Source organism: Manacus candei, unplaced genomic scaffold, assembly GCF_025592945.1.
Source record: "Manacus candei isolate 608988 ecotype Guabito, Panama unplaced genomic scaffold, ASM2559294v1 h1tg000348l, whole genome shotgun sequence".
NCBI lineage: Eukaryota > Metazoa > Chordata > Aves > Passeriformes > Pipridae > Manacus > Manacus candei.
Genome location: NW_026138396.1, coordinates 62,126 through 87,507, shown reverse-complemented (window position 1 = coordinate 87,507; position 25,382 = coordinate 62,126). Strand labels below are relative to the sequence as shown.

The 25,382-nt window shown below is 34.2% G+C and overlaps 1 gene segment (V, D, J or C); it reads right to left on the bottom strand.

Moving 5' to 3' along the window:
• Positions 1 to 15,086: 15,086 nt before the first annotated feature.
• Positions 15,087 to 25,382, bottom strand: part of LOC127465249 (Ig mu chain C region-like) — a 35,110-nt gene continuing 24,814 nt past the window's right edge. The window contains 4 exon segments of the C gene segment in view: positions 15,087 to 15,549; positions 17,663 to 17,992; positions 21,478 to 21,804; positions 24,256 to 24,570. Coding sequence covers positions 15,155 to 15,549; positions 17,663 to 17,992; positions 21,478 to 21,804; positions 24,256 to 24,570 — 1,367 coding nt within the window.

Genomic DNA, 25,382 nt, shown 5'->3' with positions numbered 1-25,382 from the left:
AATGAGTGAAAAAAGGCAAAAAAATGGCAAAAAATGGGTGAAAAATGGGTAAAAAAAGGGTGAAAAATGGCCAAAAAATGGATAAAAATGGGGAAAATGGTTAAAAATGACTAAAAATGTGTAAAAATGGTTAAATCCGCTCTTTTCCCCCCAGATCCGCCGGGCCCGTGCGTGGTGGTGTCTCCGGGGGCGCCGGATCCCGGCGAGGATTCCGACGGCTCCGACGTGTGGCCGACGGCGACCTTCGCCCTCCTCTTCCTCCTCAGCCTCCTCTACGGCGGCGCCGTCACCCTGCTCAGGGCGGGGCCTCCCCGGGGATAATTTATGCAAATTTTATGCAGATTTATGCTGATTTTATGCAAAAATGGATTTGTGTGAATTTGTGTAATTTTGAATTTAATTTCTGTGAATTTTATGCAGGTTTTTGACTGAATTTGTGCCGATTTTTGCCCATTTGAATATCGGTGGATTTGTGTAAATTCGGGATTAATTTATGCAAATTTATGCAGATTTTATGCAGATTTATGTCAAATTGGATTTATGTGAATTTGGAATTTAATTTCTGTGAATTTTATGCAATTTGGGACTTAATTTATGTCAGATTTTTGCCCATTTGAATTTCTGTGAATTTGTGTAAAATCGGATTAAATTTATGCAAATTTATGCAGATTTTATGCAGATTTTATGCCAAATTGAATTTCTGTGAATTTGTGTAATTTTGAATTCAATTTCTGCGAATTTTGTGCGTTTTTTGGACTTAATTTATGCAGATTTTTGCCCATTTGAATATCGGTGGACTTGTGTAAATTTGGGTTTAATTTATGCAAATTTATGCAGATTTTATGCAAATTTATGTCAAATTGGATTTATGTGAATTTGGAATTTAATTTATGTGAATTTTATGCAATTTGGGACTGAATTTATGTCAGATTTATGCCAAATTGAATTTCGGTGGATTTGTGTAAATTCGGATTAAATTTATGCAAATTTATGCAGATTTTATGCTGATTTTATGCCAAATTGAATTTCTGTGAATTTGTGTAATTTTGAATTTAATTTCTGCGAATTTTGTGCGTTTTTTGGACTTAATTTATGCAGATTTTTGCCCATTTGAATATCGGTGGATTTGTGTAAATTCGGGATTAATTTATGCAAATTTATGCAGATTTTATGCAGATTTATGTCAAATTGGATTTATGTGAATTTGGAATTTAATTTATGTGAATTTTATGCAATTTGGGACTTAATTTATGTCAGATTTTTGCCCATTTGAATTTCTGTGAATTTGTGTAAAATCGGATTAAATTTATGCAAATTTATGCAGATTTTATGCTGATTTTATGCAAAAATGGATTTGTGTGAATTTGTGTAATTTTGAATTTAATTTCTGCGAATTTTATGCAGTTTTTTGGACTTAATTTGTGTCGATTTTTGCCCATTTGAATATCGGTGGATTTGTGTAAATTCGGGATTAATTTATGCAAATTTATGCAGATTTTATGCCAAATTGGGTTTGTGTGGGTTTGTGTAATTTTGAATTTAATTTCTGTGAATTTTATGCACATTTTGACTTAATTTATGTCAGATTTGTGTCAAATTGAATTTTTGTGAATTTGTGTAAATTCGGGTTTAATTTATGCAAATTTATGCAGATTTTATGCAAATTTATGCGGATTTATACCAAATTGGATTTCTGTGGGTTTACGTGAATTTCAATTTAATTTATGTGAATTTTATACATTTTTGGACTTAATTTATGTGGATTTCTGCCAAATTGAATTTCTGCAAATTTGTGTAAATTTGGGCTTAATTTATGCAAATTTATGCAGATTTTATGCAGATTTATCCAGATTTGTGCCAAATTGGATTTCTGTGGGTTTATGTGAATTTGAATTTAATTTATGCGAATTTTATGCACATTTTGACTTAATTTATGTCAATTTATGTCAAGTTGAATTTCAGTGAATTTGTGTGAATTCGGATTTAATTTATGCAAATTTTATGCATTTTTTTACTTAATTTATGCCAATTTTTGCCAATTTGAATTTCTGTGACTCTATGTAAATTAGGATTTAATTTATGCAAATTTATGCATTTTTTGGACTTAATTTATGCAGATTTTTGCCCATTTGAATTTCTGTAATTTTATGTAAATTCGGATTTAATTTATGCAAATTTTATGCACATTTTGACTTAATTTATGCCAATTTATGCCAATTTGAATTTCTGTGAATTTGTGTAAATTTGACTTTAATTTATGCAATTTTCGACTTAATTTATGTCAGATTTCTGTCAAATTGAATTTCTGTGAGTTTATGTAAATTCGGGTTTAATGTATGCAAATTTTATGCATTTTTGGACTTAATTTATGCCGATTTTTGCCCATTTGAAATTTTGTGAATTTGTGTAAATTTGGATTTAATTTCTGCAATTTTCGACTTAATTTAGGCGGATTTTTGCCCAATTTGAATTTCTGTGAATTTGTGTAATTTTGGATTTAATTTCTGCAAATTTTATGCGTTTTTTGGACTTATTTTGTGCCGATTTTTGCCCAATTTGAATTTCTGTGAATTTCTGCAACTCCGAACTTAATTTCTGCCAATTTAACGCCAAATAAAATTCGATGTCTGTGAAATTTAATTTGGGGTTTTAACTGAATTTCTGTGAATTTGTGCGTATTTGAATTTTAATTAGGCAAATGTCATGTAATTTGAATTTCTGTCGATTTTAGGAGAAGGAGATTTGAATTGAATTCATTTAATTTGTGAGATTTTATGGGGATGGGAATTTATACCCATTTAAATTCATGCAAACTTTGAATTGATGTAAATTTGCATCGATTTAAATTGAATTTTTTTGCCGTTTTAGGCCAAATAAAATGAGGCCAATTTTAATTAAATTTTAATTTAATTTAATTTCATTTAATTTTAATTTATTTAGTGTATACATATTTAATGTATTAATAACGCATTAATTTATTGATATTTTCAATAATATTTAATAATTTTAATAATTATTAATATTTAATGTATTGATAATGTATTAATTTATTAATAATTTTTAATAATATTTAATAATTTTTAAAAATTAGTAATATATACTGTTTTAATAATGTATTAATTTATTAATAATATTTAATAATATTTATTAATTTTTAATAATTATTAATATTTAATGTATTAATAATGTATTGATTTATTAATAATATTTAATAATTTTTAACAATTATTAATATTTAATGTATTAATAATGTATTAATTTATTAATAATTTTAAATAATATTTAATAATTTTAATAATTATTAATATTTAATGTATTGATTTGTTAATATTTATTAATTTATTAATATTTATTAATTAATTATTTATCAATATTTATTAATTTATTTACTATTAATTTATTAATAATGGCAACCATGGATTAATGAGGATAAGTAACTTTGAAAAAAATGAAACATTTAATATTTAAAAATATTTTAAAAATATTTAAAATATTTCAAAATACCCAAAATAAACTATAAATGGGAATATTCATAAGTTTTATTTTATTGATATAAATAAATTTAAATGATATATTTAAATATATATATTCATATTTTATATAGATTTAAATATAGAAATATATATAAAAATATATAAATATAAATACAAAATATAAATATATATATTTAAATATATAAATATATAAATATATATTATTTATAATATATGTATAATATAATATATATAAATATATATAAAAAATATATATAAATATAGATTTAAATATATAAATATAAATCTATATAAAATATGAATAAATAAAATAAAAAAATTAAATATAAATATAAATATAAATAAATATAAATAAATATAAATAAAAATAAATATAAATAAATATAAATATATATTTAAATATATAAATATAAATATATATAAATATAAATACAAAATATAAATATATATATTTAAATATATAAATATATAAATATATATTATTTATAATATATATATAATATAATATATATAAATATATATAAAAAATATATATAAATATAGATTTAAATATATAAATATAAATCTATATAAAATATGAATAAATAAAATAAAAAATAAATATAAATATAAATATAAATAAATATAAATATAAATAAATATAAATAAATATAAATATATATTTATATATATTTAAATATATAAATATAAATCTATATAAAATATGAATAAATAAAATAAAAAAAATAAATATAAATATAAATATAATAAATATAATATAATAAATATAAATAAATATATAAATATATATAAATATATATTTATATATATTTAAATATATAAATATAAATCTATATAAAATATGAATAAATAAAATAAAAAAAATAAATATAAATATAAATATAAATAAATATAAATATAAATAAATATAAATAAATATAAATATATATTTAAATATATAAATATAAATATATATATAAATATATAAATATATATTATTTATAATATATATATAATATAATATATATAAATATATATAAAAAATATATATAAATATAGATTTAAATATATAAATAAAAAAAATATTTATTTTTATTTATATTTATTTTATTTATATTTATATTTATTTATATTTATTTATATTTATATTTATTTATATTTATATTTCTATTTATTTATATTTATAAATATATAAATATAAAAAATATTTATATATTTAAATATATAAATATAAATATATATTTATATTTATATATATAAGTAAATATAAATAAATATATATTTATATTTTATATTTATATATATTTATATTTATATATATTTTTTTATATTTCTATTTATATATATTTATATATTTATATTTATATATATTTATATTTTATTTATATTTTATATTTTAAATATATTTATATTTAAATTTATCTATATAAATTTATATATATAAATATATATTCATAGGAACATAAATACATCAAAGTAAAATCATTGCATAGATTGCGATTTAATTTAATTTCTATTTCTAAAAAACATTAAAAATTAGATGAAAATAAAATGATTGCAAAGAAAAAACCAATTAAAAATAAAAATTGAAACTTAAATTAAAATGTATTAAAATAAAATCACTGAATACTTTGAAATTTAATTTGTATTTATTAAAAATATATTTATTAAATATATTAAATACATTAAATAAAAATAATAAATAAATTAATAGGTTTATTAGAATATAAATCATTCTATTAAAAGAAAAGGATTAGGAATAAAAACCATAATAATTACTGGAATAGAAATTAAAATATATTACAGTAAAATAATTAATTGGATTTATATTTTATTTTTTATATTTATTAAAAATAAGAAAGATTATATTAAAATAATTAGAAATAAAAACAAATTAAAATAAATATTGAAAACTAAATTAAAATGTATTAAAATAAAATAATTTATTTCATTTATATGTTATTTTTTTATATTTATTAAAAATAAGAAAAATTATAGTAAAATAAAATCATTAGAAATAAAAACAAAATAAAAATAAATATTGAAAAATAAATTAAAATGTATTGAAATAAAATAATTTATTGGATTTATATTTTATTTTGTTTAGATTTATCAAAAATATGAAAAATTATAGTAAAATAAAATCATTAGAAATAAAAACAAAATAAAAATAAATATTAAAAAATAAATTAAAATAAAATAAAATAATTAAATACATTTATATTTTATATAAATAAATATTTATATATTTATATATATTTTTATCTATTATATAAATATAAATATAAATATATTTAATTTATAAATAAATATTTATATATTTATATAACATTTATTTATATATTATATAAATATAAATATATTTCTATTTAATTTAATTTAATTTGTATTTGTAAAAAATATTAAAATTATAATTAAATAAAAGAATTAAAAATCAAGACGAAATTAAAATAAATCCATAAAAAACCCACCCCAAAATGTCGATTTTTGAGCCCAAAATGTCGATTTTTGAGCCCAAAATGTCGATTTTTGAGCCCAAAATGTGAATTTTTGGAGGCCAAAAGGCCCCAAAAAGTTGTTTTTCTCCCCATTTCCCCTCCCCCCTTCCCGAATTTCCCCTTTTCGACCCCAAAAATCCCCGAGTTTGGGTCGGTTTGGGTTTCGTTTCCCCTTTTTTTGGGGAAATGACTCATTTCGGGGGGTTTGGCCCCAAAATTTCCCGTGAGAACCAAAAGGGGTTTTTTTTTTTTTGCTGTTTTTCGCCCCAAAAATGTTCCCGTGAGAAAAAAAAAACCACCCAAAAAAGGGCAATTTTGGGGCAAAAAAAAGACTCGAAAAATGTCGATTTTTGGGCGAAAAAAAGACCCCAAAAAAGTCGATTTTTGGGCAAAAAAAGACCCCAAAAATGTCGATTTTTTGGCAAAAAAAGACCCCAAAATGTCGATTTTTTGGGCAAAATTGACCCAAAAATGTCAATTTTGGGGGCAGAAAAATGAGGCAAAAATGGTGACTTTTGGGGCAAAAATTGACCCAAAATGTTGATTTTTTGGGGGGCAAAATTATCAAAAAATATCAATTTTTGGGCATAAAAAGACCCAAAAAAAGCGATTTTGGGGCAAAAAAAGACCCCAAAAAGGTCAATTTTTGGGTGTAAAAAGACCCAAAAAAATTTCTATTTTTAGGCTAAAAAAGAGCCAAAAAATATGGATTTTTGGGGGAAAAAAGGGCCAAAAATATTGATTTTTGGGTAAAAAAAAGACCCCAAAAAAGGTCGATTTTGAGGCAAAAAACTGACCCAAAAAATGTCGATTTTTCAGCTAAAAAAGAGCCAAAAAAGGTGGAATTTTGGGTAAAAAAAGACCCAAAAATGGTGATTTTTGGAGCAAAGAAAGACCCAAAAAAATGTCGATTTTTGGGTAAAAAAAGACCCGAAAAATGTCGATTTTTGGGCAAAAAAAGACCCCAAAAATGTCGATTTTGGGGTAAAAAAGACCCCAAAAATGTCGATTTTGGGGTAATAAAAGACCCCAAAAATATCAATTTTGGGCTAAAAAAAGACCCCAAAAATGTCGATTTTGGGGTAAAAAAAGACCCCAAAAATATCAATTTTTGGGTAGAAAAAGACTCAAAAAAGGTCAATTTTGGGGCATAAAAAGACCCAAAAATGTCAAATTTTGGGGTAAAAAAGACCCAAAAAATGTTGATTTTTGGCTAAAAAAAAGACCCAAAAAAGGTCAAATTTGGGGCAAAAAAAGACCCAAAAATGGTGATTTTTGGGCAAAGAAAGACCCAAAAACTGTCGATTTTGGGGTAAAAAAAGACCCCAAAAATGTCAATTTTCTGGGTAATAAAAGACCCAAAAATGTCGATTTTGGGGGAAAAAAAAGACCCCAAAAATATCAATTTGGGGGTAAAAAAAAGACCCCAAAAATATCAAATTTTGGGTAAAAAAAGACCCCAAAAATGTCAATTTTCTGGGTAATAAAAGACCCCAAAAATATCAATTCTGGGGTAAAAAAAGACCCGAAAAATGTCGAATTTTGGGCAAAAAAAGACCCCAAAAATGTCGATTTGGGGGTAAAAAAAAGACCCCAAAAATATCAATTTTTGGTTAAAAAAAGACTCGAAAAAGGTCAATTTTGGGGTAAAAAAAGTCCCCAAAAATGTTGATTTTGGGGTAAAAAAAGACCCAAAAAATGTTGATTTTTGACTAAAAAAAAAGACCCAAAAAAGGTGAATTTTTGGGTAAAAAAAGACCCCAAAAATGTCGATTTTGGGGCAAAATTGCCCAAAAATGTCGATTTTTTTGGGTGAAAATCGTGGATTTCGACCATTTTTGACCCTCCCAAATTCCCAAAATTCCCCCAAATTCCCCCAAATTCCCCAAATTCCCAAAATTCCCAAAATCCAAGGAAAAAACCACCAGAAATCGGTAAAAAAAGGGTAAAAAAAACCTTTATTTTGGGGGTTTTTTGGGGGGTTTTATTTACAAGGGAAAATTCCAGAGGCTCCGGAAAAATCCGTCGGGATTTTGGGCTCATTTCACCTGGAATTGGGAAAAAACAAAAAGGGAATTAATGGAGGTTTTTGGGGAAAAGGGGATTTTGGGGGGAAAAAAAGGGGGTTTTGGGGTAAAAAACTGGAGTTTTTTGGAGGAAAAAAAAGGGGATTTTGGGGTGAAAAAAGAGGGGTTTGGGGCGAAAAAAAAAGGGGGATTTTGGGGCTGAAAAATCAGATTTTTTTTCAAAGATGGTTTTTTTTTTTCCCCAAAAAAAAAGGGGGGTTTTGGGGCAAAAAACTGGAGTTTTTGGGGGGAAAAAAGGGCGATTTGGGGGCAAAAAAGGGATTTTCGGGGTGAAAAAAGGGATTTTGGGGCAAAAAAAACCAGATTTTTTTTTTCAAAAATGGGGATTTTTTTTCCCCCAAAAAAAGGGTTTTTTTGGGGTTAAAAAAAGGGATTTTGGGGCGAAAAAAGGGATTTTGGGGTGAAAAAAAGGGATTTTGGGGCAAAAAAAAACCAGATTTTTTTTTTTCAAAAATGGGGATTTTTTTTCCCCCAAAAAAAGGGTTTTTTTGGGGTTAAAAAAAGGGATTTTTGGGGCGAAAAAAAGGGATTTTGGGGTGAAAAAAAGGGGATTTTGGGGCAAAAAAAACCAGATTTTTTTTTCAAAAATGGGGATTTTTTTTTCCGAAAAAAGGGGTTTTTTGGGGTAAAAAAGGAGGTTTTTGGGGTGAAAAAAGGGATTTTTAGGGGAAAAAAAAAGGGATTTTGGGGGCGAAAAAAGGGGATTTTGGGGGCAAAAAAATCAGATTTTTTTTTCAAAAATGGCGATTTTTTTCCCCCAAAAAAGGGTTTTTTTGGGGTTAAAAAAAGGGATTTTTTGGGGCGAAAAAAGGGATTTTTAGGGCGAAAAAAGGGATTTTAGGGCAAAAAAAATCCGATTTTTTTTTCAAAAATGGGATTTTTTTTTTCCCCGAAAAAAGGGTTTTTTTGGGGTTAAAAAAAGGGATTTTGGGGGCAAAAAAAAAGGGATTTAGGGGCGAAAAAAAGGGATTTTTTGGGCAAAAAAATCCGATATTTTTTTTCAAAAATGGCGATTTTTTCCCCCCAAAAAAGGGGTTTTTTGGGGTTAAAAAAAGGATTTTTAGGGCGAAAAAAAGGGATTTTTGGGGCAAAAAAAATCCGATTTCTTTTTTCAAAAATGGGGAATTTTTTTCCGAAAAAAGGAGGTTTTTTGGGGGTAAAAAAAGGGATTTTTTGGGGAAAAAAAGGGATTTTTAGGGCCAAAAAAGGGGATTTTGGGGCAAAAAAAATCAGATTTTTTTTTCAAAAAGTGGAATTTTTTTTTTCCAAAAAAAAAAAGGGATTTTTGGGGTAAAAAAGGAGGTTTTCGGGTACCTTGATGAGGGTGACGGTGGCGCTGTAGAAGAGGCTGAGGACGAAGAGGACGATGAAGGTCGAGGCCGTGGCCCAGAGGTTCTGCAGGTCCTCGCTGTCGTCCCACCACGACGCCCCCGACAGCCCTGGGGGAGCGAAATTTGGGTTTTTTCGACCCAAAATTCGGGTTTCTCGACCCGAAATTCGGGTTTCTGGACCCAAAATTTGGGGGGTTGGGGGGAAAATTCGGATTTTTGGAGCCGAAATTTGGATTTTTGGACCTAAAATTCAGATTTTAGGACTCAAAATTCGGATTTTTGGACCCCAAATTCGGATTTTTCGACCCGAAATTTGGGTTTTTCGACCCGAAATTTGGGGTTTTCGACCCAAAATTTGGGGTTTTCGACCCAAAATTTGGGGGGTTGGGGGGAAAATTCCGATTTTAGGACCAAAAATTTGGATTTTTTGACCCAAAATTCAGATTTTAGGACTCGAAATTCGGATTTTAGGACCCGAAATTCTGATTTTTGGACCTAAAATTCAGATTTTTGGACCCGAAATTCGGATTTTTGGACTCAAAATTCGGATTTTTGGGGCGAGAATTTGGAGGTTCAGGGGAAAAATTCGGGTTTTAGGACCCAAAATTTGGATTTTGGACCCAAAAAAATCACATTTTAAAACCCCAAAATTTGGGGGCTTTGGGGTTCTAAAATTATGATTTTAGGACCCAAAATTCGGATTTTTCTACCCAAAATTTGGATTTTAGGACCCAAAATTTGGGGGGGTTGGGGGGGGGGGAAATTCCGATTTTTAGGACCCGAAATTCGGATTTTTTGGACCCAAAATTCGGGTTTTTTGACCCGAAATTCCGAATTTAGGACCCAAAATTTGGGAGGTTTTTTTTGGGGTGAAAATTTGGATTTTTTTGACCCGAAATTCGGATTTTAGGACCCGAAATTTGGATTTTTGGACCCAAAATTTGGGGTTTAGGGGGAAGAATTTGGGGCTTTAGGGGAAAATTCCGATTTTAGGACCCAAAATTTGGGATTTTCACCCCAAAATTCCCCATTTTTACCCAAAATTCCCTTTTTCCACCCCAAAATTCCCCATTTTTACCCCAAAATTCCAGTTTTTCACCCAAAATTCAGCAGTTTTACCCAAAATTCCATTTTTTTTCACCCCAAATTCTGGGATTTTACCCCAAAATTCCCCAGTTTGACCCAAAATTCAGGTTTTTTGCCCCAAAATTCCCCAGTTTGACCCAAAATTCCATTTTTTCACCCCAAAATCTGGGATTTTACCCCAAAATCCACCAGTTTGACCCAAAATTCAGGTTTTTTGCCCCAAAATTCCCCATTTTTCCCCAAAATTCCATTTTTTCACCCCAATTTCTGGGATTTTACCCCAAAATTCCCCAGTTTGACCCAAAATTCGGGGTTTTCACCCCAAAATTCATTTTTTGACCCCCAAAGTCATTTTTTTGTCCCGAAATCCCCCTTTTTCACCCCAAAACGCAGCCCCTTGGCGCCCCCTGGTGGCGGAACCCCCAAATTCCCCTTTTTTCACCCAAAATCGGCCCTTTGGGACCCAAAATTTTAGGAGGGGGAGGGGCCGAAAAATGGGGGGGGGAAATTGGGGAATTTGGGGCGAATTTGGGTCAAAAACGGGGGAATTTGGGCAATTTTGGGCAAATTTGGGTCAAAATCGGGGAATTTGGGCAAATTTGGGTCAAAATTGGGGAATTTGGGCAAATTTGGGGGGAAAATGGGGAAATTTGGGCAAATTTGGGGCAAAAATGGAGGAAATCGGGCAAATTTTGGGGATTTGGGGAGAAATCAGGAAATTTGGGCAAATTTGGACGAATTTGGGGCAGTTTGGGGGAAATAGGGAAATTTGGGGGAATTTGGGCGATTTTGGGGCAGAAATTGGGGAATTTGGGGCAAATTCGGGGGAAAATGGGGAAATTTGGGCAAAATTTGGCAATTTTGGGGAAAACAGTGAAATTTGGGCAATTTTGGGGCAGAAATTGGGAAATTGGGGATTTTGGGGACAAAGGGGGAATTTGGGTGAATTTGGGCGGTTTTGGGGTCAGAAATGGGGGAATTTGGGGCAAATTTGGGATGAAAAAGGGGAAATTTGGGCAAATTTTGTCATTTTTGGGGGAAAACAGTGAAATTTGGGCAATTTGGGGCAATTTTGGGGCAGAAACGGGGGGGATTGGGGCAAATTTGGGGGATTTGGGGGAAAACGGGGAAATTTGGGTGATTTTGGGGTAAAATTGGGCAATTTTGGGCAAATTTGGGCAATTTTGGGGCGGAAATTGGGAAATGGGGGATTTTGGGGACAAAGGGGGAATTTGGGTGAATTCTGGTGATTTTGGGGTCAGAAATGGGGGAATTGGGTGAAATTTGGGGGAAATTGGGGAAATTTGGGCGAATTTTGTCATTTTGGGGCAAAAACGGGGGAAATTGGTCGATTCGGGGCGATTTTGGGGCGTTTTCCCCGTTTTTGGGGACGGGAGGCGACGACGCAACTTTTTGGGACGTGGAAAATCCCGAAATTGGCGGATTTCACCCCAAAAATTCCCCCTCCCCTCCCCTCCCCCCCCCAGGAGGCCCCGGAGCCGCTTTGCCGGAAAATTCCTTTTATTGGGTTTTTTTGCCCCATTTTTTGGGGGAAAAAAGTGAATTTTTGGGGGTGGGGGAAGGAGGGGTTTGGGGTGAAAAAGGGGAGTTTTGGGGCGTGGAAAAAAACGTTATTTTGGGGCGGAAAATGGTCGGTTTTGGGCAAAAAATGGTCATTTTTGGAGCGAAAAATGGTAATTTTTGGAGCGAAAAATGGTAATTTTGGGGGTGAAGAAAAGGGTGGTTTTTGGGGTAAAAAGACCTCATTTTGGGGGTGGAAAAGGGTCGTTTTTGGGGTGAAAAATGGTCATTTTTGGAGGTGAGAAATGGTCATTTTTGGGGTGTGAAATGATAATTTTGGGGGCAAAAAATGGGGCATTTTGGGCGGGAAAAATGGTCATTTTGGGGGTGAAAAATGGTCATTTTGGGGGCAAAAAAAAGGTGTTTTTTGGTGTAAATTGGTCGGGTTTGGGGTGAAAAATTGTTGGTTTTGGGGGGGAAAAAACGAGCATTTTTGGGGCAAAAAATGGTCATTTTTGGGGGAGAAAAATGATCATTTTGAGGCTAAAAATTGTTGGGTTTGGGGCAAAAAATGGTCATTTTGGGGAGTGAAAAGTGGTCATTTTTGGCAGGAAAAATGGTTGGTTTTGGGGTGAAAAAATGGTCATTTTTGGGGGGAAAAATGGTCATTTTTGGGAATGAAAGAAGGTCATTTTTGGGGGAAAAATGGTCATTTTTGGGAGTGAAAAATGGTCATTTTTGGGACAGAATGTGGGTTGTTTTGGGAGCGAAAAATGGTCATTTTTGGAGTCAAAAATGGTCATTTTTGGGAGTGAAAAATGGTCATTTTGGAGTGGAAAAATGGTCATTTTTGGCGGGAAAAATGGTCATTTTGGGGGAAAAATGGTCATTTTTGGGAGTGTGAGATGGTCATTTTTGGGGTGAAAAATGGTCATTTTGGAGTGGAAAAATGGTCATTTTTGGGGTGAAAAATGGTCATTTTTGGTGGCGAAAATGGTCCTTTTGGGAGTGAAAAATGGTTAGTTTTGGGGTAAAAAATGGTCATTTTGGGGGCAAAAAATGGTGATTTTGGGGCAGAAAAATGGTCATTTTTGGGGGTGTGAGATGGTCATTTTTGGGGTGAAAAATGGTCATTTTGGGGGTAAAATGGGTCATTTTTGGGCACGAAAACCATCAATTTTTGACATAAAAGGGTCATTTTTGGGGTGAAAGAAGCCAACTTTGGGATCGGAAGAACCTTCATTTTTTGACGTTTACATATCATTGTTTTGGTGGGAAAACCCAATTTTCGGACCTAGAAAAGGAGTTTTTTGGCCAAAAAATCGTTGTTTTTTTTAGTTTTTTTGAAACCAGTTTATTTTTTCGCTTCCAAAGTGCAAATTTTTGGGGCAAAACCAAGAAAAATTGGGATTTTTCAGTAGCAGGCCCCGGCCCCGTCGGCGAGCACGAGCGAGACGTTGACGGGCGCGGCTTTACCCGAAGACTTGTCCAGGGACTTCTGGGTCAGCTTCATGGGGAGCGGGTTTTGGGGAAAAAAGGGGGTTTTTTGATGGGAATTGGTCGGGTTTGGAGTGAAAAACTGGGAGTTTTGTGGGGGGGGAAAAGGGTCGTTTTGGGGGGAAAAGATGGTCATTTTTGGGGGGAAAAATGGTCGTTTTTGGGGGGAAAAATGGTCATTTTTGGAGGGAAAGAAGGTCATTTTGGAGAGGAAAAATGGTCATTTTTGGGAGTGAAAAATGGTCATTTTAGAGTGGAAAAATGGTCATTTTGGAGTCGAAAAATGGTCATTTTTGGAGGTGAAAAATGGTCATTTTTGGGGTGAAAAATGATTGGGTTTGGGGTAAAAAATGGTCATTTTTGGGGTCAAAAATGGTCATTTTTGGGGTGAAAAATGATCATTTTTGGGGTGAAAAATGGTCATTTTTGGGGTGAAAAATGATTGGGTTTTGGGTATAAAATGATAATTTTTGGGGTGAAACCCGGTCACTTTGGGGGTGAAAAAAGGGTCATTTTGGGGGGTGAAAAATGGTCATTTTTGGGCGCAAAAAAACCATCAATTTTTGACGTAAAAGGCTCATTTTTGGGATGAAACAAACCCATTTCTGGGGGTGAAAAACGCTACTTCCAGAAACGAAAAACGCTGAGTTCTGGGGCAAAATCACCTCATTTTTGGCGGGAAAACCCAACTTTCGGACCTAGAAAAGGAGTTTTTTGGCCAAAAAATCGTTGTTTTTTTGTTTTTTTTTTGAAACCAGTTTATTTTTTCGCTTCCAAAGTGCAAATTTTTGGGGCAAAACCAAGAAAAATTGGGATTTCTCAGTAGCAGGCCCCGGCCCCGTCGGCGAGCACGAGCGAGACGTTGACGGGCGCGGCTTTACCCGAAGACTTGTCCAGGGACTTCTGGGCCAGCTTCATGGGGAGCGGGTTTTGGGGAAAAAAGGGGGTTTTTTGATGGGAATTGGTCGGGTTTGGAGTGAAAAACTGGGAGTTTTGTGGGGGGGGGAAAAGGGTCGTTTTGGGGGGAAAAGATGGTCATTTTTGGGGGGAAAAATGGTCGTTTTTGGGGGGAAAAATGGTCATTTTTGGGGGGAAAAATGGTCATTTTTGGGGGGAAAAATGGTCATTTTTGGAGGGAAAGAAGGTCATTCTTGGAACGAAAAATGGTCATTTTGAGGGTAAAAAAATGGTCATTTTTTGGGTGAAAAATGGTCATTTTTGGGAGTGAAAAATGGTCATTTTTTGGGTGAAAAATGGTCATTTTGGAGTCGAAAAATGGTCATTTTTGGGAGTGAAAAATGGTCATTTTAGAGTGGAAAAATGGTCATTTTTGGGGTGAAAAATGATAACTTTTGGGGCTAAAAATTTTTGGTTTTGGGGTGAAAAACGCTCAGTTTTGGGGCGAAAAATGGTCATTTTTGGTGATTTTTGGGGTGAAAACCGGTTGCTTTCGGGGACGAAAGAAGGCCATTTTGGGGTGAAAACCGATCACTTTTGGGGTGAAAGAAGGTAATTTTTGGGGTGAAACCACCTCGTTTTTGGCGGGAAAACCCAACTTTGGCCCAAAAAGAATCTGATTTTTTTGGTGGCGAAAAAGTTTATTTTTTGGTTTAGCAAAGTGCAAATTTTTGCCTAAAAAAACCACGAAAAATTGGGATTTCTCAGTAACAGGCCCCGGCCCCGTCGGCGAGCACGAGCGAGACGTTGACGGGCGCGGCTTTACCCGAAGACTTGTCCAGGGACTTCTGGGCCAGCTTCATGGGGAGCTTCTCGTGCCCCACCAGGCAGGTGAAGACGGCGCCGCGCTGCCAGTCGTCGGCGGGCACGGTCAGGGCGCTGACCAGGGTGTAGGCGCGGGGCGGGCGTGGCTCGGGGCGGGGCGGGAAGGTGAGGGCGGAGCCCGGGGGGAGGGGCTCGCCGTCGCGCAGCCAGCGCAGGAGGAGGTCGGGGGGGTTGAAGGCGCGGGCCAGGCAGGTCAGGGTGGCCGAGCGGAGGAGCCGGAGTTGCTCCGGGGGAGGGGGGAAGACGTAGAGGGTCGGGGGGCGGCCGTCGGGCACTGCGGGGGGAGAGAGGGGGGGTGAGGTGGGCGGGGTTCGGGTATGCAAATGAGGGGATGAAATGGGGGAATATATATATATATAATATGGAATATGGAATATGGAATATATAATATGGACTAAATAATATATGATATATGATATATGATATATGATATATGATATATAATATATAATATATAATATATAATATATAATATATAGTATATAGTATATAATATATAATATATAATATATAATATATAATATATAATATATAATATATAATATATAATATATAATATATAATATATAATATATGATTATGATATATAATATATAATGTATAATATATAATGTATAATATATAATATATAATATATGATTATGATATATAATATATAATGTATAATATATAATGTATAATATATAATGTATAATATATAATATATAATATATAATATATAATGTATAATGTATAATATATAATATATAATATATAATATATAATATATAATATATAATGTATAATGTATAATGTATAATATATAATATATAATGTATAATATATAATATATAATATATAATATATAATATATAATATATAATATATAATATATAATATATAATATATAATATATGATTATGATATATGATATATGATATATAATACATAATATATAATATATGATATAAAACATATACTATATAATATATAATATATAATACATAATATATAATATATGATTATGATATATAATATATAATATATAATACATAATATATAATATATGATATAGAATATAGAATATAATATATAATATACAATATATAATAAATAAGATATAAGATATAAGATGTAAGATATAAGATATAAGATATGAAATATATAAAATATAAAATATAATATATAATATACAGTATATAATATATAATATATAATATATAAACTATAATATATAATATATAAACTATAATATATAATATATAAACTATAATATATAATATATAAACTATAATATATAATATATAATATATAAACTATAATATATTAAATTAAATTAAATTAAATTAAATTAAATCCAATTGAGCTAAATCAAATTAAATTAATCTAAATTAAATTATCTCAAATTAAATTAAATTAAATCCAATTAAACTAAACTAAATCAAACTAAATCAAATTAAACTAAATCAAATTAAATTATATTAAAATAAATCAAATTAAATTAAATTAAATTAAAGTAAATTAAATCAAATTAAATTAATCTAAATTAAACTAAATTAAATTGAATCAAATTAAATCAAATTAAATTAAATTAAATCAAATTAAATCAAATTAATCTAAATTAAATTAATCTAAATTAAATTAAATTAAATCAAATTAATCTAAATCAAATTAAATCAAATCAAATCAAATTAAATCAAATTAAATTAAATTAAATCAAATTAAATTAATCTAAATTAAATTATACTAAATCAAATTAAATTAAATTAAATTAAATTAAATCAAATCAAATCAAATCAAATCAAATTAAATTAATCTAAATTAAACTAAATTAAATTAAATCAAATTAAATCAAATTAATCTAAATTAAACTAAATTAAATTAAATCGAATTAAATCAAAATAAATTAAATTAAATTAAATTAAATCAAATCAAATTAAATTAATCTAAATTAAATTAATCTAAATTAAACTAAATTCAATTAAATTAAATCAAATTAAACTAAATCAAATTAAATTAAATCAAATCAAATTAAATTAATCCAAATTAAATTCAATTAAATTAAATCAAATTAAACTAAATCAAATTAAATTAAATCAAATCAAATTAAATTAATCCAAATTAAATTAAATTAAATTAAATCAAATCAAATTAAATTAATCTAAATTAAACTAAATTAAATTGAATCAAATTAAATCAAATTAAATCAAATCAATCTAACTTAAACTAAAATAAATTAAATCAAATCAAATTAAATCAAATTAAATTAAACTAAATTAAACTAAATTAAATTAAATTAAATCAAAATAAATTAAATTAAATTAAATCAATTAATCTAAATTAAATTAAATCAAATCAAATCAAACCAAATCAAATCAAATTAAATCCCCCCCCCCCCCCGCACTGACCGTCGTCCTTCCTGAGCGTGACCTCCCTGGGGAAGAGCAGGTCGGGGTGCCCCACCCGGCACGTGAAGGTCTCGCCCGACTCCCAGTCCTCGGCGCACACCGAGGCCACGGCGGCGGCGCCGAAGAGCCCGTTGGGCTGCAGGGCGGGCGGCCCCACCCGCGTGGGGATCCTCTCGCCGCCCGCGCGCAGCCAGGCCACCTCCAGCCCCTCGGCGCCCGCCAGGTTGGCCACCCGGCACGTCAGCCGCGCCGCCTTGGCCTCGAAGATGTCGGCGAAGAGCGGCGCCACCGCCTCCACCTGCACGTCGCCGCCGCCCGCCGCCGCCTCGTCTGGGGGGAGGAAGGGACAGATTTGGGGGATTTGGACCCAAAACGACCATCCTTGTTGACTCAGAGGTCAACTGGAAGAGCCTTTGATGGTTTTGAGTGGTTTCGACCCAAAGTGTTGAGCCAGTTGGTCAACTGGAAGAGCCTTTGATGGTTTTGGGTGGTTTCGACCCAAACCGACCTTCCCTGTTGACCCAGTTGGTCAACTGGGAGGTCCTTGGGTGGTTTCCACCCAAAATGACCATTGGTGTTGATTGGATGGTCAACTGGAAGAGCCTTTGATGGTTTTGGGTGGTTTTGACCCAAAATAACCATTGGTGTTGACTCAGTGGTCAACTGGAAGAGCCTCTCTTGATTTTGGGTGGTTTTGACTCAAAACAACCATTGGTGTTGATTGGATGGTCAACTGGAAGAACCTTTGTTGGTTTTGGGTCGTTTCGACTCAAAATGAACATTTGTTGACTCAGTTGGCCAACTGGAAGACTCTTCATGACAATTTTGGGTGGTTTCCCCCCAAAACGACCATTGGTGTTGGTTGGATGGTCAACTGGAAGAGTCTTTGATGGTTTTGGGTCATTTCGACCCAAAGTGTTGAGCCAGTTGGTCAACTGGAAGAACCTTTGCTGGTTTTGGGTCGTTTTGACTCAAAATGACCATTGGTTGACTCAGTTGGCCAACTGGAAGACTCTTCACGATGGTTTTGGGTGTTTTCCACCCAAAACAACCATTGGTCTTGACCCAGAGGTCAACTGGAAGAGCCTTTGGTGGTTTTGGGTGGTTTCGACCCAAAACGACCATTGGTTGACTCAGGGGTCAACTGGAAGACTCTTCATGACAATTTTGGGTGGTTTTGACCCAAAACAACCATTGGTGTTGATTGGATGGTCAACTGGAAGAACCTCTCTTGATTTTGGGTGATTTTGACCCAAAATGACCATTGGTTGACTCAGTTGGTCAACTGGAAGAGGTTTTGATGGTTTTTGGGTGGTTTCGACCCAAAACGACCATTGGTTGACTCAGGGGTCAACTGGAAGACTCTTCATGACAATTTTGGGTGGTTTTGACCCAAAACAACCATTGGTGTTGATTGGATGGTCAACTGGAAGAACCTCTCTTGATTTTGGGTGATTTTGACCCAAAATGACCATTGGTTGACTCAGTTGGTCAACTGGAAGAGGTTTTGATGGTTTTTGGGTGGTTTCGACCCAAAACGACCATTGGTTGACCCAGGGGTCAACTGGAAGACTCTTCATGACAATTTTGGGTGGTTTTGGAAATCGGGGAAAATTCAGGGAAAATTCACAAAAAAACTCGGGAAAAAATCGGTAAAAATTCTCAAAATTTTGGGAAAAACTTGGGAAAAAATTGGTTAAAATTCTTAAAAATTCAGGAAAAACTTGGGAAAAATGGAGGGTTTTTTGGGGAAAATGGGGGTAAAAAACGAGGAATTTTTTGGGAAAAATCGGGGAAAATTCAGGTAAAATTCTCAAAATATCGGGAAAAATTGGGGAAAATTCAGGTAAAATTCTCAAAAATTCAGGAAAAAAACTGTTAAAATTCTCAAAAATTCGGGAAAAACTTGGGAAAATGGGGTAAAAATGAGGAATTTTTTTGGGAAAATCAGGGAAAATTCACGAAATATTGGGAAAAATTGGGGAAAATTCAGGTAAAATTCTCAAAAATTCAGGAAAAAAACTGTTAAAATTCTCAAAATTTTGGGGAAAACTTGGGGAAAATGGAGGTTTTTGGGGGGAAAAAGGGGGTAAAAAATGAGGAATTTTTTGGGAAAAATTGGGGAAAAAATTGGTTAAAATTCTCAAAATTTTGGGAAAAAATCCGTTAAAATTCTCAAAATTTTGGGAAAAACTTGGGAAAAAATGGAGGTTTTTTGGGAAAATGGGGTAAAAAATGAGGAATTTTGGGGGAAAATCAGGGAAAATTCAGGTAAAATTCTCAAAATATCGGGAAAAATTGGGGAAAATTCAGGTAAAATTCTCAAAAATTCAGGAAAAAAACTGTTAAAATTCTCAAAAATTTGGGAAAACTTGGGGGAAAATGGAAGTTTTTTGGGAAAATGGGGTAAAAAATGAGGAATTTTTGGGGAAAATCGGGGAAAAAATTGGTTAAAATTCTCAAAATTTTGGGAAAAAATCCGTTAAAATTCTCAAAAATTCGGGAAAACTTGGGAAAAAATGGAGTTTTTTGGGGGAAAATGGGGGGTAAAAATGAGGAATTTTTTTGGGAAAATCAGGGAAAATTCATGAAATATTGGGAAAAATTGGGAAAAATTGGGAAAAATTCTCAAAATTTTGGGAAAAAATTGGTTAAAATTCTCAAAAATTCGGGAAAACTTGGGGAAAAATGGAGGTTTTTTGGGGAAAATGGGGGGTAAAAATGAGGAATTTTTTGGGAAAATCAGGGAAAATTCGTGAAATATTGGGAAAAATTGGGGAAAATCGGTTAAAATTCTCAAAATTTTGGGAAAAAAATGGTTAAAATTCTCAAAAATTCGGGAAAAACTTGGGGAAAAATGGAGGGTTTTTTGGGGAAAATGGGGGTAAAAAACGAGGAATTTTGGGGGAAAATCAGGGAAAATTCAGGTAAAATTCACGAAATATTGGGAAAAATTGGGGAAAATTGGTTAAAATTCTCAAAAATTCAGGAAAAACTTGGGAAAAAATGGAGTTTTTTTGGGAAAATGGGGTAAAAAATGAGGAATTTTGGGGGAAAATCAGGGAAAATTCACGAAATATTGGGAAAAATTGGGGAAAATTCAGGTAAAATTCTCAAAAATTCAGGGAAAAAACTGTTAAAATTCTCAAAATTTTGGGAAAAACTTGGGAAAAATGGAGTTTTTTGGGGAAAATGGGGTAAAAAATGAGGAATTTTTGGGGAAAAATTGGGGAAAAAATTGGTTAAAATTCGCAAAATATTGGGAAAACTTGGGAAAATGGAGTTTTTTTGGGGAAAATGGGGTAAAAAATGAGGAATTTTTGGGGAAAATCGGGGAAAATTCAGGTAAAATTCTCAAAATATCGGGAAAAATTGGAAAAAATTGGTTAAAATTCTCAAAATTTTAGGAAAAAAACTTGGGAAAAATGGAGGTTTTTGGGGAAAATGGGGTAAAAAATGAGGAATTTTTTTTTGGAAAATCAGGGAAAATTCACGAAATATTGGGAAAAATTGGGGAAAATTGGGAAAAATTCTCAAAATTTTGGGAAAAAATTGGTTAAAATTCTCAAAAATTCGGGAAAAACTTGGGGAAAAATGGAGGGTTTTTTGGGGAAAATGGGGTAAAAAATGAGGAATTTTTTTGGGAAAATCAGGGAAAATTCATGAAATATTGGGAAAAATTGGGAAAAATTGGTTAAAATTCTCAAAATTTTGGGAAAAAATCGGTTAAAATTCTCAAAAATTTGGGGAAAAAATGGAGTTTTTTTGGGAAAAGGGGTTAAGAAGTTGGGAATTTTTTGGGAATTGCGACTCACATCCGCACTCCAGCCCCTTGCTGGTGTTCCGGGCCTCCTGCTCGGCCTGGCAGGTGAAGGTGTCGCCGCGCTCCCACTCGGCCTCGGTGACGACGACGCGGCTGCTGGTCAGGAACGTCCCGGGATTTCCCGCCGGCCCCGCCCTTTCCCGGGTGGCCACGCCCTCTTCCAGGGCGTTGCCGTTGCGGAACCAGCGGATGGGGGAGGGGCGGGGCCCCAGCACTTGGCAGAGGAGGGTGGAATTCCGGTAGGGCCCCTGGAAGTCCTCGCGGGACGGGGGGTGGAGGGTCACCACCGGGAGCGGGGGGGAATCGGAGTAGGAAGGGCCTGGAAAAATGGGGGAAAAATGGGATTATCCCGGGGTTTTGGGGGGGTCTGGGGGGTCTGGGGGGGAGGGAGGGGGGTTTGGGAGCTGTGGGGTGTTTGGGGTGAGGATCTGTGGGGTCGGGAGCCGGGGGAGGGTCGGGAATGGGATTCGGGATCCGTGGGATGTTTGGGATTGGGATTCAGGATCCAGAGGATTGGGATCAAGATCCTCAGAATATTTGGGATCAGGACCCTCAGGATTTTTGGGATCAGGACATTCCAATATATTTGGGATCAAGACCCTCAAAATAATTGGGATCAGAACCCTTAAAATATTTGGGATCAAAACCTTCTGGATATTTGGGATCAGGACCCTCAAAATAATTGGGATCAAGATCCTCAAAATAATTGGGATCAGGATCCTCAAAATAATTGGGATCAGGATCCTCAAAATAATTGGGATCAGGATCCTCAGAATATTTGGGATCAGGACCCTCTGGATATTTGGGATCAGGACACTCAAAATATTTGGGATCAAAATCCTCTGGATATTTGGGATCAGAACCCTCAGGATATTTGGGATCAGGACCTTCAGGATATTTGGGATGGGGACATTCCAGGACATTTTTGGGACCTTTGGGCTATTCAATATCCCAAATATCGGGATATTCGGGATCAGGACCCTCAGAAAAATCGGGATCAGGACCCTCTGGATATTTGGGATCAAAATCCTCTGGATATTTGGGATCAGGACACTCAAAATATTTGGGATCAAAACCCTTAAAATATTTGGGATCAAAACCCTCTGGATATTTGGGATCAGGACCCTCAGGATATTTGGGATGGGGACATTCCAGGACATTTTTTGGGACCTTTGGGCTACTTAATATCCCAAATATCGGGATATTCAGGATCAGGACCCTCAGAATATTCTGGATCAGGACCCTCTGGATATTTGGGATCAAAACCCTCTGGATATTTGGGATCAGAACCCTTAAAATATTTGGGATCAGGACCCTCAGAAAAATTGGGATCAGGATCCTCAGAATATTTGGGATCAAAACCTTCTGGATATTTGGGATCAGAACCCTTAAAATATTTGGGATCAGGACCCTTAAAATATTTGGGATTAGGATCCTCAGAATATTTGGGATCAGGACCCTTAAAATATTTGGGATCGGGACATTCCAGGACATTTTTGGGACCTTTGGGCTGTTTAAAATTGGGATTTTTCGGATCCAGGCCCCTCCCTGGAATATTTAGGATCAGGACCTTCAGGATTTTTGGGATCAGGACCCTCAGGATATTTGGGATTGGGACCCTTAAAATATTTGGGATCAGGACACTCAAAATATTCAGGATCAGGATCTTCTGGATTTTTGGGATCAGGACCCTCGGGATATTTGGGATTGGGACATTCCAGGACATTTTTGGGACCTTTGGGCTGTTTAAAATCGGAATATTCAGGATCCAGGCCCCTCCCTGGGATATTTAGGATCAGGACCTTCAGGATATTCGGGATCAGGACCCTCTGGATATTTGGGATCAGAACCCTTAAAATATTTGGGATCAGGGTCTTCTTGATATTTGGGATCAAAACCCTCTGGATATTTGGGATCAGGACCCTTAAAATATTTGGGATCAAAACCCTCTGGATATTTGGGATCAGGACCCTCAGGATATTTGGGATCAGAACCCTTAAAATATTTGGGATCAGGACCCTCAGGATTTTTGGGATCAGAACCCTTAAAATATTTGGGATGGGGACATTCCAGGACATTTTTGGGACCTTTGGGCTGTTTAAAATCGGGATTTTCGGGATCCAGGCCCCTCCCTGGAATATTTAGGATCAGGACCTTCAGGATTTTTGGGATCAGGACCCTCAGGATATTTGGGATTGGGACCCTTAAAATATTTGGGATCAGGACACTCAAAATATTCAGGATCAGGATCTTCTGGATTTTTGGGATCAGGACCCTCGGGATATTTGGGATTGGGACATTCCAGGACATTTTTGGGACCTTTGGGCTGTTTAAAATCGGAATATTCAGGATCCAGGCCCCTCCCTGGGATATTTAGGATCAGGACCTTCAGGATATTCGGGATCAGGACCCTCTGGATATTTGGGATCAGAACCCTTAAAATATTTGGGATCAGGGTCTTCTTGATATTTGGGATCAAAACCCTCTGGATATTTGGGATCAGGATCCTCAGAATATTTGGGATCAGGACCCTCAGGATATTTGGGATCAGGACCCTCAGGATTTTTGGGATCAGAACCCTTAAAATATTTGGGATCAGGACCTTCAGGATATTTGGGATGGGGACATTCCAGGACATTTTTTGGGACCTTTGGGCTATTTAATATCCCAAATATCAGGATATTCAGGATCCAGGCCCCTCCCTGGAATATTCGGGATCCAAGACCCCTTTCAGGATTCCCGGGAATTCCCGGAAGGTTCCGGCACTCACCGGGGTTGGACACCTGGACGCTGCGACCGCCCCGGGGATGCTCCGCCCGGCACCAGAAGGGCTTCCGGGCTTTCCCCTCTTCCAGGGGGAGGCTGAGGCGGGAGGAGGCCACGAAGCCCCGGCCGGAATCCCGGAGGGCGGGGAAGGAGGAGGCCACGCCCACCCCGGCCACGCCCACGCTGCGGTTGTCGCGGTCGCTCCAGGCCCAGCGGAGCGGGGAGGGGGGGAAGAAGCCGACGGCGACGCAGCCCACGGAGAACAGGGGGGGCGTGGAGCAGGGGGACAGCGGGAACACGGCGGGGGCGCTGGGGGAGGCTGGAAAACGGGAGAAAAAATAAGGATTTAGGGCAAAAAACGGCGTTTTTTACCAAAATTTTGAGTTTTTTAGGTGAAAATTCACGTTTTTTACACGGAAATTGAGGGTTTTTCGGGGGTTTTGGCGCCACCTGCTGGTTCGGGGTCAAAAATGTTTGTTTTGAGAAAATTCGTGATTTTTTTTGGGTGAAAATTCACGTTTTTGACGGATTTTGAGGATTTTTCGCGAATTTGGGAGAAAATCGACGATTTGGATGATTTTTGACAAACATTGACATTTTTTCCACAAAAATTGACCGTTTTTAGAGGAAATTTGGTGGGTTTGGGGTTTTGGCGCCACCTGTTGGTTTTGGGGTGAAAACACAACATTTTGGGAAATTTCTGGGGTTTTTGGGTGACAATTCACATTTTTAACAATTTTTCGTAAATTCGGGTGAGAATCGAGGATTTTTGGGAAAATCCAACAGTTCCATGAGTTTGTTTAGGGAAAATCGAAACTATTTCGAGGGGAAACTCCTTCTTTTTGAGGAATTTCATGATTTTTCGTGAAAAAATCCCATTTTTCAGCCAAATTTTGACATTTTTTGACAAAAATTGACATTTTTCACCATTTTTAGAGGAAATTCGGCATTTTGGGCAGGTTTTGGCGCCACCTGCTGGTTTGGGGTCAAAATTAATCATTTGGGGAAATTTTGGGATTTTTTGGGGTGAAAATTCACATTTTTAACAAATTTGGATGATTTTTGGTGAATTCGGGTGAAAATCGACAATTTTGGGGTCAGTTTTTGGGGTGATTTGGAGCAGTTTCGGGC